Source organism: Podarcis cretensis (genome assembly GCF_951804945.1).
Source record: "Podarcis cretensis genome assembly, chromosome: 7".
Taxonomy (NCBI): Eukaryota; Metazoa; Chordata; class Lepidosauria; order Squamata; family Lacertidae; genus Podarcis; species Podarcis cretensis.
This window is the reverse complement of record NC_137176.1, coordinates 51,968,438-51,985,028: the sequence shown is the minus strand read 5'-3', so window position 1 is coordinate 51,985,028 and position 16,591 is coordinate 51,968,438. Positions and strand designations below refer to the sequence as shown.

The following is a 16,591-nucleotide window of genomic DNA, read 5'->3' as shown; positions in this document are numbered from 1 at the left end:
CCCAATGTTGTTGTTTTTTTTAAAGGGGGTGGACTTGTTTTTATTTTACTTTCCAGAAGAGCACCTTTCTCGTTTTCATTTCCAAAAGAGGGATTACCAAAAAAAAAAAAAAAAAAAAAAAAAGATATTCGGTTCCAGGTGTCACAGGAAAAAAGAACAGCAGGCCAAGCGCTTCCAAAGGCAGTTGCCTCAAGGCTGGGACGCTTCGACCTTCCCAAGGAATTGCCAAGGTGCCACTGTTCCTCTGGCAAAAGAGAGGTGTGGGTCGGGCCTGCGTCATTGCTCCTTGACAAACTGCCCATGGAGAAGGCAAGGAGACCGGAAGTCATGCTGGCAGTTTGAATAAGCCATTCCTAAGCCCATTCCTGACCCGAGAGTGATGATGGGCCACACCTTCCTTTTGAAGATGATGATCGAGAAGACAACACCCAACCCAAAGCCAGCACCCAGCTTGACGGTGGAGTCAGCCAAGCACCGGTCCCACTTCCTGCCCAAATCACCCTCCGACGCCATCTTGGCCACCGCCTCCTTTGTGCTCCCCAATGTTAATTTTGGAAGCAGCCATCACACATTAGCCACAATCCATGCTGATCCTGTAGTCTGACAAATACTGCTATTTGATGCATTTATTTCTCAAACCAGCTTCAATTTGCTTATAATACTGAATGCAGAGCACAGATGACAAGCTTAATGAACAGGAGTTCCCAGAGGGCTCCAGAGGTGGGGGAACCAAAAAGATCATGCATATCAGGTGAAGACATCCCTGCTCCATCTCTGATATGAACAATGTGGCTTGAAAGAAACAGGGGTGGGGGTGGGGGTGGGGGAATGAGCTCACTGTGTTTCAAGCTGCTAATGTGAACATACCCTCCTAAGGCTCAGCTGATTGCTGCCATGTTCTCTGGCCTTAATGCCCACTGTCTCAAAGGGAAATAAGGGAGGAGACAAGGCAGAGAGCTATCCTCCGCACTGTGCAACCTGTCAGGCCAGAGGACATGGCTTTACCCAGCTCCTCAGATTCTGAGAATACCCTCCTTTCAATGGTCTCCTCACTACCAACATGCCATAGGAACCGGCACAATTGAGCAATGGTCTTTTAAGAAACTGACTGGGCAGGGTTAACAGCAGCTCCAGACCAGCAAACCTTCATAAGGCCTAAGCATGTCAATGAGACAACAGTTGTATGAGTTCCAGCCAGCATCTGTCATAGCCCATGATCTTGACAGATCGTGCTCTGCACTTCCTATCATGATCCTACATAGGGAAAGGCCAAGGCAGCCTATCCAACAACAGCCTGCTCCTCCTGTAAGAGATGCAGCTTCAGCTCAGCCTCCCATGTAAGACTTGAACCAAGCTAGGGCAGGCTTACCACCCTGCCTTTGAGAACCACGCTGGGACAGGGTATATTATTGGTCAGGGCTTCTTTGATATCTTCACTGTATCTGGGAACCCATAAGAAAATGAGACATAAGGCTGTTATGGGTTTCCAGGTTTTCATGCCACTGGGCATTAGTCACCTCAAATAACTCTGCTGACAGTCCTGTCTGGTTGACTTTGTTGGAGTGTAGTTTTTCTGCACTGGACCGTTTCCTGTCTGAGTTATATTTACATTACAGAAACATAAAGTAGTGGCCAAAGTTCAAATTTGTCCTTTGTCTCCTATTTCTTTCCTGGGTCCTGGACCAACAGCAAATGAACTGGGTTGGTACAGGGAATCAGGTTCAAAGAGGAGACCCAGATTCAAAAGCTAGTTTAGTCATGAAGTTCATGGGTTACCTTTCACAAGTCCAAATCTAAATCTTATTGCTCAGGCTATTTGCACAGACAGGCAATAAAAACAAGATAGGTACACAAAAACAAATTGATCTATACTAAGGTATGATTAAAAGTTATAATACCCTAGTCTTTTTTGTGGATGAAAAGTATATGTATGTACATATACTGTATTGCAACTCAACCTAATTCATTGTATGAGAAGTCTAAAATAAGGTTGTAATTTGAGACATATTAGATTTGTTGTTCAAGTTTTTTTTTAATCATCTAAAAGATTTATATACCATCCCATCAGCAGTTTCCAGGGTGTTTTTCAAAAGCAAGATAAAACAAACATAACAACCAACATGTTAAAAGAGGACAAAAGACATTTAAAGGCCTGAGAGAATAAATATACCTTTGCCAGGCACTGAAAAGAGTAAAATGTCAGTGCCAACCAGGCCTTTCTAGGGAGAAATTTGCTCAGTAAGGGCACAACTACTGAGAAGGCCCTCTCTCTAGTTTCCATGCACTTTCTCTCAGAGGGGGAAGGCATGAGGAAGAGACACTCTGAAGCTCAATACATAGGCCATAGGGCACTGGTGGTCAGCATGGTGCCCTCCAGATGTTCTGAACTACTATTCTCTTGACCCTTACCAGAATAGTCAATGGTCAAGGATGATGAGAGTTGTAGCCCAACAAAATGTGTAGGGCACCTTGTTGGCTAGCTCTGGTAAACGGGCAGATATTCCTTCTGGTTCTTTGGTCCTAAACCAGGAGTCAGCAACCTTTTTCAGCCATGGGCCGGTCCACCGTCCCTCAGACCATGTGGTGGGCCGGACTATATTTTGAAAAAAAATATGAACGAATTCCTAAGTCCCACTAATAACCCAGAGATGCATTTTAAATAAAAGCAAACATTCTACTCATGTAGAAATACCAGGCAGGCTCCACAAATAACCTGGAGATGCATTTTAAATAAAAGGACACATTCTACTCATGTAAAACACTCATGCTGGATTGAGAAGGCGATCGGGCTGCATCTGGCCCATGGGCCTTAGGTTGCCTACCCCTGTCCTAAACCATGCAGGGCTTGGAAAGTAAGTACTAACAATTTGAACTGTTATTGAAGACAAAAGTGAAATCAAGTGAAGCTAACACCATTGAGATATGTTACCATTGACTAGTTAACAAGCAAAGTAGCTATCATATTTTTCTATCTATAAGATGCCCCCATGTACAGTGGTGCCCCGCAAGACGAATGCCTCGCAAGACGGAAAACTCGCTAGACGAAAGAGTTTTCCGTTTTGGAGGTGCTTCGCAAAACGAATTTCCTATGGGCTTGCTTATGTCTTGCGAGTTCCTGTGGGTTTTTTTTCCTCCCCCCTTTTTTCTAAGCCGCTAAGCTGCTTATCTGCTGATCCGATAAGCCGCTAAAAGCCGCTAAACCGCTAATAGCGCTAATCCGTCAATGGGCTTGCTTCGCAAGACGAAAAAACTGCTAGACGAAGAGACTCGCGGAACGGATTCTTTTCATCTTGCGAGGCACCACTGTATAAGACACCCCCTATTTTGGGGGACTCAGATTTAAGAAAATGGAGGGAGACACTATCCATGAATAAGACGCTCCCTAATTTTTGTCATTATTTTTTAGGGGGGAAAACCTACATAGTTTTATACACAGAGAAATATAGTATATTTTGCATAACCTGCAGTTTCCAAATAATCCTCAAAGGAAGCCTCAAGTACTATGCATTAACAGTACTCAAACCTGGGTGATGTCTAAGCAATTGAAGAGCACTACTTGCCACAGAGGAACGCGGGTGGCGCTGTGGGTTAAACCACAGAGCCTAGGACTTGCTGATCAGAAGGTCGGCAATTTCCCATGACAGGGTGAGCTCCCGTTGCTCAGTCCCTGCTCCTGCCAACCTAGCAGTTCGAAAGCACGTGAAGGTGCAAGTAGATAAATAGGTACTGCTCCGGCGGGAAGGTAAACGGCTTTTCCGTGCGCTACTCTGGTTCGCCAGAAGCAGCTTTGTCATGCTGGCCACATGACCCGGAAGATGTACGCCGGTTCCCTCGGCCAATAAAGCGAGATGAGCGCCACAACCCCAGAGTCGGTCACGACTGGACCTAATAGTCAGGGGTCCCTTTACCTTTACTTTACTTGCCACAGAATCTACCTGAAACAATCCTGGATACACCTAGATGATGAATTTAAGCACACTTATGACACATCCCCTCAATTCCGTGAATTACTTCTCCCAGCAATTTCATGTAAAATGTTAAAAACTATGTGAGACAAGATACGCAATGGGGTCCTGCAGAGTTCCAAGCAGAATGGAGCTAAGCAGCAGTCCTTGAGCAACACCTTCTGGAACTACTCCTTCACAGTGGCGTAGCGTGGGGGGTGCAGGGGGGGCCTGCCGCACCGGGCGCAACATCTGGGGGTTAGGGAAATCCACGGGTTAGGGGGCGCAAATCCATGGGTTAGGGGGCGCAAATTACTTGCCTTGCCCCGGGTGCTGATAACCCACGCTACACCACTGCTCCTTCAGGTAAGAATTTGACCCATGATGCCTCCAATCCCCCAATCCAAGGAATCTACCCAGAAGGATACAGTGGTTGATAGTATAGAACGCTATGGTTCAAGGAGAATTAGCAGAGTTACACTCCTCCATCAGGGTGACCAAGGCTGTATCCATTGCAAAATCAGGCCTGAAACCAGACAGTAATGGGCTCATATAAACAGTTTCACCCACCACTATCGCACAACCTTCATATGCTTGAGTATCTTTGCCCAATAAGGAGATATTAGCAGCCATGCAATAATTGTAACAATCCTTGATATCTAAGGAATACTTCTTTAGGACTATCAAAATATATAGGCCAATATGACAGATAAACTCTTCTAGAATTTGTTTTTTAGTTTTATAGATACCACACCTATCTTTCCAATAACAAACCAACAGTTTTACAATGCCTATTAATAATATGTGCACAAAATAAACAGGATATAATATATACCAAAAGATAGATAAGGGACACATTGTAGTATTTTTAAAACTATGATCAAAGTGTAACAGTACTGGGCTCTAGTAGACTACCTCAAGGAGAGTTCTACACCCTTAATGTTACAGTGGTACCTCGGGTTAAGAACTTAATTCATTCTGGAGGTCCGTTCTTAAACTGAAACTGTTCTTAACCGGAGGTACCACTTTAGCTAATGTGGCCTTCTGCTGCCACCACCGCGCGATTTCTGTTCTCATCCTGAAGCAAAGTTCTTAACCCGAGGTACTATTTCTGGGTTAGCGGAGTCTGTAACTTGAAGCATCTGTAACCTGAAGTGCCTGTAACCCAAGGTACTACTGTACAAGCAACTTGTTCCACATTGTAGCACATCTTATTTCCTGCATGGATAACTCCCAAACCAGGGCTTCCCTCACAGGGGGCTTCATTACTGCAACGTGACCAGAAATATCAGCTTGTGCAAAAAGGCTGCAATCAGATTGCCAACTGTTACTGGATAATCGATTACTCCAACATTCAACACTCTGCATTGCATATCTTTGTTTCTTCAACTGTTTCAGATTCAAAGTTCTTACATATAAATTAAGTGGTGCTGCAGACTCTATGGAATGCCTCCTTAAAGGAAGTCCACCTATCGGATACTCTATACCTTCAGGCAACAGGTAAAATCCTGCCTTTTTCACAGAAGGCTTATCTTGCTACAGATGCTATCATTTGCTCACTGCATTGTTTTTTGGGGGGCGGGGGGGGTTCAAAGGCTTTATTCATGCAGGAATTATTTACAGGATAGACAAAGATGAGAGAGAGAGAAAAACAACAACAGACATATTGTCTCAACAAGTTGGGAGAGAATAATAAGCAAAATGGCTCAGCTTTTAAGGGTGGAGTTAACTTAGAGAGCCACAAACAAATGCTGGATAGATTGCTGTATACACAGTACTCACTGCATTATTGTCTAGATTTTTGTTCACTGCTGCCACATAATCTTTACTATTTGCTTTTTGTGAAAGATATGTTTGTGCATCTCTCTCTCTCTCTCTCTCTCTCTCTCTCTCTCTCTGTGTGTGTGTGTGTGTGTGTGTGTGTGTCTCACCCATGAAAATATTTTGAAAATGTGATCTGAAAGCCACTTAGTATTTTATGACAAAAGGGGGGGGGGCAAAAAATTCAAAATAAAAAGGTGTATCCAAAAGGAGGGTGGATGATACAGGAGAAGTTACTCTCAATACACAAATGATTGTTTGAAGAAGCTGGATGGAAATGCCACTGCTTTTAGTGAGGGGCTTCACTTTTTTTCTTTTTCAAGAAAAGGAAGCTGCAAAATAGCAAGACAGGGCAGGATGCTGTCTGGTAAGAAAAACTGGAATTCTCAGACAACCACAATGAAGGATGAAGCATGATTGTAGATAACATTGGCCAAGGAGGAGAAAGTCCCTGAACCTTTACTCAATGTTTCTGCAGTAGTTTCCTCTCTTCCTAATAAAATGGCATGTTTAGAGGCCACCAGCTCTAGCTAGGGACTTTAAGCTGGAAAATAAACACTCTTGGTTCAACAAACTGGTGAACTGAAGCTTTGTTCCTTCTACTGCCTTTGCAAGCCAAAGATTTCAACATCTATGGACTGTAATAGCAAGATTTCAGAGGAAGAAGTCACCTAAAAGGAGAATACTCACCTGAAATATGATTATAAATTTTCCAGGCTGTATAACCTGCATGCTACCAATCTGCTGGGACGCAGGTGGCGCTGTGGGTTAAAGCCTCAGCGCCTAGGGCTTGCCGATCGAAAGGTCGGCGGTTCGAATCCCTGCGGCGGGGTGCGCTCCCGCTGCTCGGTCCCAGCGCCTGCCAACCTAGCAGTTCGAAAGCACCTCCGGGTGCAAGTAGATAAATAGGGACCGCTTACCAGCGGGAAGGTAAACGGCGTTTCCGTGTGCGGCTCTGGCTCGCCAGAGCAGCGATGTCACGCTGGCCACGTGACCCGGAAGTGTCTCCGGACAGCGCTGGCCCCTGGCCTCTTAAGTGAGATGGGCGCACAACCCCAGAGTCTGTCAAGACTGGCCCGTACGGGCAGGGGTACCTTTACCTTTTTTACCAATCTGCTATCAAGTCAAGTTCCAGGTGCTGGTACAAATATTTATGATCTCATACATTTCAGGACCAGGTTATTTGAATAATCATCTTGTTCCTTATATACACAGCCAATGGCTGCAGTCTGTGAGAGCTTTTACTGAATGTCTCAAGGATCTCAGAAGCAACTAGGAGCAGGGCTTTTAGTGTGGCTCTACCAGTTCTGTGGAATGGCATTCCTGTAGAGATATGACAGGTGCCAACGATCTATACTTTCCGGAAACAACTGAAGACATTTTTGTTTCAAAAGGCTTTCCCAGCTGGAAAAATAGGTCTTTGCCATGAGTATCTATTTTGTATGGTGCCAGTTTAGCTTTAAATGAATTTACGGTTGTATTGTATTTTAAACTGTTTTTTTTATTGATTGTATTGAACAGTGCCTTAAGATGGTTGTATAGACGGTGGTTAATAAATTAACAATAACAGATAATAAAATAAAGTTCTACACAGTCAGAGAGCTAGTATTCGTACAGTTTAAATAAAGGAAAGTTAGAACCGGCAGTATTTTATTTTTTGCTGCTTGCTCACTTTGACAGGTGTCACACAGTATAAAGAAAGGGAGAGCTGGATTAGCAGATCAAAGCTGTTGCTCAGCAAGGGGAAATGAGAGGGGATAGTCTTAGATATCAGTGCTAATGAACAGGTACCCCTTCCTTTTAAGGTTCTCTGGCTTAGAATATGTGCTTACACTCTGAACAACTCTATTCATGATGCATTGCCAAAGTTAATAGTTCTTAACTTTAGACAGACTACTAATACATCCAAGGGAATACTTGCAGACAGAAGAAAGAAGCATAGATAGAAGTAGAGAAAGGAAGACATTTCCTGGAAGTGCAAAAGAAAATCAATAAACCTAAGCATTTTGAACTTTATGTTAGTCTATCCATCCTTGGTTCCAACTTTGAACAACATAGGGATTGCGGGTGCATTTTTAGAACAGAAACCTCAACACCATGCTATATTCTCAAACTGGTTCCAAAAGTTTATTAGCAACTTTAACAACTTCAGAGGGACCCAATCATCTTTTCCAAGGCTGCATATTAATGACCACATAATGCAATTAGTTAACCCTTAACTTGAGCAATTTAACTGTACCCACATGAGGACAGTAGACAGACTTCCTCCACCCTTTCAGTCTAGTGCAGGAGTGGGGAGCAGAAAAAAATGATGTTTGCTATGGTTATATGAACCTGCTTAGGATTGGGGCATTAGCCATGTTTAAAAGTTGAAATTGAAAACGATAAAAGCTAGAGTGCTTTTATTGCTTCAAACACCATCAATTGTAAAGTCTACTTCTATGCTAATTTTATTTTTGTAGGTTTTGTTTGCCATAATATGCAATTATGAATATTTTGACAAAAGCAAGCTTACAATTGGGCCTTGCAACCTAAATAAGACATTCTTCTAAGCAGCCTGCCACTACTAAAGGATTTCTGATAAATGCTACGTCCTTAATCCTCCTCTCACTGATTAATGTTTACATTTCCTTGTGATGAAGAGAAGTATTTTCAAAAGTGCAGTAGGAAAAAGAAATCCTACTACATCTCGTTCCCACTAAGAATGCTAGACATTACATGCGAGAACATTAAATGGGTCAAGGGCAATCACTCAAAAGCCAAATTTTATTTAGGATTCCACACGCTTTGTGTTCTGATGAATATATTAAACACTGCCCAAAAGTACTCTTATAGATCACCAGATCCATATGTGTCTACTCAAGTCCTTATGAGTTCAATACTGTTTTCTCCCAGGTAAGTGCACATAGAACTGCAACCTTTAGCAAACAAATTGAACTGAAACCATCGCAGTTACTGGAGTAGGCGGACGTAGCATTCAAAGGTGCAGTGAAAATAGTTTAGACACCAGCCACTGAAGTGGACAGAATACAACAGGCAACCCATGGGTCATCACATGTATCAGCAGAGCACACAAAAGCCCATTCCACCCTCTTTTCCAGCCCCTTCTGGGTTGCAGCAATGTGCATGTGTGCAGTTGGCCGCCAATTGGAAGTGTGTAAATCGTTCATTGCCTGTAGTTTGCTTCTGCCAGACTAAAAAGCTGTTCTCAAAAATTTAGAAATTTTGAGGTCAGTTTTGCATGCCCCTCTTTGATGTATGTATATTCTTATTACTAAGAATGGGTGATAGATCTCCTTCCTAATTATTCATATGATGTCATCAGTTCCATATTCTCTAGAAGAGAATGAGAAAGCTGACAATGGATTGGAAAACCCAACTCTGGAAGAAGAAGAAATAGCAAGATATATTTCTCTATTCTGGATGGTGGTCACACTCAGCCAGAAGGAGCAGATTTGCAGCCTGGAGGTCTGGCAATGATTCTGGCTAGGCAAACCTTTAATCAGCAAAAGCCAATGAGCTGACTGAAACCCTTTATTTGATGAAAGGGACTTGGGCCATATATATATACAACCCCCATCACTCCTGACCACTGGCTATCCTGGCTGGGGCTGATGGGATCTGAAGTCCAACAACATCTGGAGGATCACAGGTTCTCCGTTCTTGGTCTAGAAACTTCCATTTATGAAACATCCCACTTTCCTATCTCATAATAGAAATGGGCTGTGGAGAAAATATGAGACTAAGTCTTATTCAGTAGTCAAGTTTTACAGTGTCAAGATTTGCATTCCAAGCATTTCACAAAAGCCACAATTAAATATGTTTTATTTCTATTGACACAATTAAAAGTAATTGTGTGAAAGTCTCATCTCATTTGAATAACCAAATGAAATCACTAGTACATCTGGCATTGCTAAAAATACAGAAATCCCCATTAATACACTTGAAATAATATTAGATAGGAAGGTAGATATGGGGTTCCTATTTGTATTCTGGCTACAGCACTTTAAAAAGTACATTGCTCTTGTGTATACCAAAATAGTTGCAATCATGAAGACTGGTCATTTTTCAGTATTTTTAAATAAAAACTGGATTTGGCGCCACAAGCCTATACTGTAAACTGCAAAACAAAGGAAACACAAAGCAGCGAAACTGCCTTGGGACTGAACCAAATGTTCCTCTGTCCAGGGTTTCCAGCATCCTCATCTGCAAATCCCCCTTTCAAAATCCAACCAAATATAACAGTGCAGCAGACTCTTTGACCTCCATATATTCTTATTTTTAAAAGGTTTTCTTATTGCATCGCCAATGAATTAAACTTATTCAAATATCTGTCAACCAAAGCGGCAGATTAGCTGCGATAGTAAGACCTAATATGTAGCCTTCTAGTGCAGTAAAGACTTTTTTATGCAGGAATCTAGGTGATCCAGATTGTTAACACACACTCTGTCTCAGTCTAAAAACAACTGTAGAATCACAGCTGGGATTTAACCCCGGCTGCACAGAAGGTTTGGTCTCCATAACAGCTATGCAGACAGGCTGAAAACCAATGCCAAATTGTTACATTCGTATCCTGTTCTTCTCTCTAAGGAACTAGCAGAAGCATTTATTTTCACAACAATAGTTAGGTATGGGTAAGCCAAGAGAATGTACTTGCTCAAAAAGCAACAGAGCAATCTTCATAAATAAATGGAAACATGTATCCGAGTTGCCTTAATCTGACTGTGCCAAACTTACTTGTTAAATAACATTTCTCACCTACATCATAGGATTGAGAACCTATGGTAAACACAGGGTGATGCAGGCAGACCAGTGCTTGGCTGTACTACATTTTAATGCATATTAAAAAGCAGAGGCATGACCTGACCCCAATTCTGCAACAGCAGCAGTAATATGTGCTCTTGTGGAGAAACGTGTGCCTGTAATTATGCTATATTTCCCATAATAGTAGGCATTATATGGTGTGGGCTTGCTATTCTCAGCTGTGGCCTGTCCTAAGCTGGAATGCAATGTAAAGCTAACTCCCGAGTCCCACAGCAGACGGTGAGTGTGGTGATTGTATAGCACAGCAGCACCCAGGCTGTATCACGCTGTACGATAGATTACCAGTATGCTCCAAGTAGCCACATCTAAATTTCCAATCATTTTACACGAGTCCCAAATCCTCAAGGAAAACTTCCATGCATCTAATGAAGTATTCAGATCTTAACACTTCAAAACATCCATCAAACTGGGGACTTGAAAACAGTGGTCCCAGAACTGGCCTCAAAGAGAGGTGCTGTCTTGTCTCATTTGTGCAGGGTTCTTCACATTGCTCCCTGCAACTGCAACAGAACTAGGAAGAGTGGGTTTATGCCAAGAACAAATAATGGCTTGGTTTACTGGCCAGTCAAATTTATGGGCTCATTAAGACATCCTTTGTCCACCATCTCTGGTCAAGGTGGAGACTAAGTTGAAGAGTAGTTGCCTCATTAAACGCAATCCATTTTTCAGTTAGCACTTCTATTTTGCAGGGCCCACAGGAAGCAGGCAGTTGATTATAAGGAAGGAGCTGTTTCTGAATGCAGGATTAAGACACCAGAAATGTGTTGATGAAAATGTATCGTTCAGTTATTGGCAAATATAAATAGCACTCACAAACCCATTTTGTTAGTACACAGCTTTAGAAAATACATTAACTGGGTGATTGCTATGAAGAATAAGACTGAAATACTTGGCCTTTGCAGACTTCGTTTGTCTATTTCTGCACTTCCTGATGAGTTTTCACCTCATTTTACACCAGTGTTATTTGCTACAATGCCAGTAACAAAGAATGGCAACCAATTCTGGAAAGTTCTGGGCACTTATCTCTATAAGTAAGAGATCTTAGGCTAAATTCAGACAGACAAACCTCAAGCCATAGTTGTGATAAATTAGGGGAAGCTCCATATGCTTGCATGCTCCCTCTTCCCCACTCAAGAGGGGTGGGGGAAAGACCATGCAAGCCCATAACGAGTAGTTAACTCCTGGAGAAGGGATTACCAACCCTTTTGGGCCCATGAGTACATTTGGAACTGTCAAAGTGCCATGGGTACTATCCTCTCTGGTTGCTTCTCTCCTCAATTCCCCAGCTCAACCACGTTGCCCAACAGACAGAAAGAGAAAAAGCATGCACTCATGCACTCATGCACACATTTGCTTTTCCAAGGGGTTTGGGTCAAAGTTAGGCTCTGTAGAATAAAAACAGAGGAAAAACCACGAGGAAATCATGGAACAAATCTGTGTACACAGAGGTGATCTATGATTTGATGGCTGTTCTAGAAGGGATTCCTTCTAGAAATATACAAGGAATAGATAAAATATAGAAGAAGCCATGGCTTGGATTCTCAACCAAAACAGTACCAGGTTTCGGATTCTCCCCTTTCAGTCAATGGAGACAGGTGTGTCTGTGTACAAATTCACACTCACATACATCTTTTCCCTCTCTCTGGCACTCCATTTTCTCTTCACCCCTCAACTCCTGTGTCAATCAGATTTCTTCATGATGCCTCCCTACATTGCTATCCTGCCCCACAATTGACCAGATATCTCCCTGTCACCTCAGTCACTACACTGCCTGTTCAGCTGCTATGAGTATTGAGAAAAACAAAAAAAGGGGAGGGGCAGACACCACATGACAGTGAAGCAGGGAGAGAGGGCTCAGAAGACCCATGGCCACCTGAGTAAGTCTGCAAGGGTGTCACTGTACCCATGGATATAACCTTTGAGGCCACAGATCACCTGGACTGAGCCTTACTAATGTCCTTGCGTGCATACTTTGAAAGGAAAACAACTTCAAAATTAAGCTTCTTATGTTATCTTCTTACTATCAATGTCTGCTAGCCGCAATGGCTATGCGCTGTGTCTACTGTTGGATATATGTCTCTGAATACCAGTTTTGGGGAAACTGCAGAACAGGAAAATGTTGCTGCACTCAGGTTCTGCTTGTGGGCTTCCCATGGGCATCCGCTTGACCACTGTGAGGACAGAATGCTGGCCTAGATGGGCTTTTGGCTTGATCCAAAAGGCCTGTTCTAACAAGTTTCTGCTTGGCTATCCAAATAACCAAATTCTGTAATTCAACAAGCATGTGAGCTGCATGACTTTTTTTTATTATTATGCTCCTAGGTACAATGAAGTATCTATTTAGTTGCAAACAGATATACTTTGCTAATGCAGCCAGTTAGTGTGCACGTTTTTTCAGGAATTATGTGAATTAAATGACGGGATATTAATTAGACAATTGGAAACATTATCTAACTTGGTTTAAATAACTGGACTTTGGCTACATAATAAAGATTTAGATAACTGGCTTTTTTTCAGGAGGATGCCTTGCCTGAACCATCTTTAGGTGTGACTATGAGAGTGTCTTGTTTTCACCAGCTTAATCTGATGTATCTGAGAGTCTTCATCACTGAACACAGTGCAATTCATTTCTATGTAGGCATGCACAGGGTCTCATTGAAAATATAAGCAAGACTTGCATCATAGTTGCACAGATTTCCTTCTGGAAGTCAGTACAGAAGGAATAATACAGTATAATGCTAGTTGGCATCCTGCTGCATCACAAATTGCTGCTATATTTGTTCACTTTCATATAAAGGCTCCCATCTCAAGTTGATCTTGGCATACTTCAGAGAACCAGACCAACTGAGGTAATGACAATTTCATGGTGGCTGCTAAGAATGCACCCTGTTGAAATTCGAACTGCCTGATCTACCACTTTCAGAACCCAGTCTTCAGATTATTCATGGATTTGGGTTTTAAGAGTTTTTATTTTGTTCAGTTTTTGTCTTAAATATATATATATATAGAACTACAAGCGCTATGAGTTGCACAACAGAGTCATACAGTTAGTAGGTGTCAGAGTCAAGAACACAGAGTCCATCGTCCAGTTCCAATTAGTGTACTGGAGGCAACGCTCAACATTAAATCAGCTCCAAAATCCCTTACACAAATATCCAGGAAAGAGGAGGGAAAAGAACAAGCCAAAAGCTTTATAAACTGAGTAATGCTGTGATAAAGTAATCCCACACTAGCAAATGATAGAAGGTCAGGGCCTGTATTATCAGACTCCTAAAAGACTATCTGCAGTTATCCCCAAAGTCATATGCTACATTCCATCCCACATCGATCATCAAGCCAATTCCACACAATGTAGTTTTCGGAACATCTTGGATTAGGCTTTTATGAACGAAAACCCTATTTTTATCCTGATGAAAAATTCCCATTGTAACTGGCTGAAGCATTCTTTTTTAAAAGAATCTGCATGTATTATTAAGCAATAATTTAAGCAGTCCTATGGAACATGGTATTATTTTCGCTTAGCAGTTTATAAACATACACAAAGCACTCTTTTCGTTCAAGACATACTGATGTAATTAAAATGAAGCAGTTACTAGTTTTCACATTTTTGTGGGGTGGGGGGGAAAATAGGCCAAATTATGTCCATTTCTCTTAACAGGAAGCTGTTCAGAAGAATTAAGAAATGTGAACAGAGGAAATGAGGGTTTCAGTTTATTATCCGTTAAGGCTTTTTAAAAGCTAAAAAATTTTAAATTGACAGAACAGTTGACACCAAATCCCCATTCTATATTTCAATTTTCAAATGGCTCAGCACCTTTTTATTCTCTTACTGAATATACTTAAAAGTATCTGCACAGTCTTAAGAAGCCACTGTGTTTTTGAAGAAGTGCTGGCTAAATGTATGTGTTAAAGGGGGGCAGAGGGGGTGGAGAAGCACTTGGATTCCAAAAATAATTCAGCACCTTAAGTCTTAAAAACATTGTTGTGGCCTTACCTACTAAAGTAGGAAAGGAAGGGTCTTTAGTTTTCACTGAGCTGGTGGCAAACAGAGCAAAGCCATTTCTACACAATATTCACAGGCTATCCAATACTCAGCTGAGCAAACACACACACTTTTTGTTCCAATTCTACATTTCACTACGCACTGTAGCTTAGCCAAATATTTTTATAACGGTTTCAGGGACAGTTTCATTTCCTGTAGCTTGCTCAATGGCATGAACTCTTTCTTTTTTTTTAAGCAAGCAAGCAAACAACAACAACACATCACAACACAACCCCAAGCATGATTCTGGGGTGGGGGGAGGGGAAAGGGCAGGAAGGAAATTCACTTAGATATGCCTGGCTGTATCTCTTCTACTATTCTAACCTTTCAGAGTGCACATGCTGATAAAAGCCCCTCAAAACTAGTTGCATTATTTGCTATAGTGTTATACTTGCTGAAGCAATCTTAATGAGCTTATCTAGAGGAACATATTGTCAGATATGTTAATGCAAAAAAGAAAAAAAAACCACCCTGCTGCCAAAAGGTGCAACATGCCAAGCCATTAATCAAAAATGCTGAGGAAAATAGGCACCATCCTCCTTTTCAAGCAAGGAACACAATGAAAATGTATCACACACACACATACAAATAACACTAAGCAGGAAGGTCAGTGTCCCCATAAGAAAGCATGATGATACGGCACATAGGCGAGGTGCCACTTGCTTTTAGAAGCCTCTGCACAACCCACCTCATTTCAAAACCCAATATTTGTAGGAGGAATTTTTTTTAGTGTATTCCTGACACCCTGACCTCTGCTGTCAAGCTTTCCACCAATCAGGATGTACAATTCTTACAAAGCTCCATCAATCTGGTGGTTTAACATCACAGACTGCAGTTTAATCTAGAGGATTCCATTTTCCCTTCCACACAACCAAGGCAGTGCACCACCACCATCACAAGACCCTGTGTTCTTTCTTCTCTCCCCCAGCCTTCCCTTTCTCTGTCCCCGAAATGTCTCCTCTGACAGACACACAGACCAAGAGGACATTGGTATTACAGCTATTATTTATTTATTTGCGCGCACCTCCCTCCCACGCCAGGCGGCTCGTAAACGTTATCAATACGCACAGCAGAAAGCAAAAAAGCGCGGGGGGGAGGGGAGGGGAGGGGATCAAGACAGGCGGAGTATTCGCAAGATGTTTTCCATTTGGACAATGCAAAGCGCCCGTTCAAACAGAGCTAGACCACGCTGCACGCTTAGGAGAGGAGACACGCCAGATTAGGTTTAAAGCGCCGCTGTTTTTGTTATGCAATACGCTGCAACCCCCGCTCCTCCTCCTCCTCCTCCCCTCCACCCGGCTCTGCTGCAGCAGTTCCCCGTGTGTGTGTGTGTGTGTGTGTGTGTGTGTGTCCGTCCGTCGGTCCACGCACACGTACGCGCACGCCCAACACACACAGAGAGAGAAAGAGAGCGGCTTACCTGTAGGAACGCTCCCCTCGCACTGTGTGCTTCCTGAAAGGGATGATGGTGGTGCCGTTATCTTGGATGATGTCGTTGTTGTTCTCTCCATTTGGGGACAGCGCTTGGGTAGGTCCAGGCATTGGAGCGCTCCCAAAGGCAAGCAGCCCTCAGCCGGGTGCCTGTGTGCGGAGAAGCTGGGGCGGGCGGGCTCGCCGTGCGCGCGTCGACTCCTTCGCTACTGACTCGCTCCGTCTCTCTCTGCGCCGCCGGCCCCCTCCCCTTTCCTCCCTGGCCGGTGACGTCAAACCGCCGGGAGCAGCGCCCGGGCCACGTGACACGGCTCCTCGCCATAGCAACCAGCTAACTCATCAGATCTCCCCAATTCACACAGGGCTCGAGCATGACCACAGCCAGGCAGCCAAACAGGCGCACGGGGCAGGCCTAACATCTGGCACGTAAAAGCACCAAGCCAGGCGCCCTCCCTCTCTTCCTCCTCGGCTTCCCCTTCAGTCTCACCCTCCGTAAATGCAGCTGTATATACAAAGAGCTAGCCTCTCT

General features: G+C 43.0%; 1 protein-coding gene, 1 long non-coding RNA gene and 1 pseudogene across 7 annotated transcripts in view; 1 reads left to right on the top strand and 2 right to left on the bottom strand.

Moving 5' to 3' along the window:
* Positions 1 to 16,591, bottom strand: part of MAPRE2 (microtubule associated protein RP/EB family member 2) — a 101,686-nt gene that overhangs the window by 38,344 nt on the left and 46,751 nt on the right. Inside the window, exon 1 of one of the 5 annotated variants that reach the window (XM_079982752.1) lies at positions 16,052 to 16,315. The exons of 3 other annotated variants lie outside the window; for them this stretch is intronic. In XM_079982752.1, the coding sequence (XP_079838878.1) occupies positions 16,052 to 16,173 (122 nt within the window). In that variant the 5' untranslated portion in view covers positions 16,174 to 16,315. Of the gene's footprint in view, positions 1 to 16,051; positions 16,316 to 16,591 lie in introns of those variants that run through there. One more of the 5 variants, XM_079982756.1, reaches the window with a different exon arrangement.
* The window catches only part of LOC307219507, a 73,459-nt gene that overhangs the window by 52,407 nt on the left and 4,461 nt on the right, over positions 1 to 16,591 (top strand). The gene's annotated exons all lie outside the window — the stretch shown is intronic.
* On the bottom strand, positions 72 to 556 carry LOC307219493 (MICOS complex subunit Mic10 pseudogene; annotated as a pseudogene). The gene has a single exon. The product of its transcript is annotated as an MICOS complex subunit Mic10 pseudogene (transcript).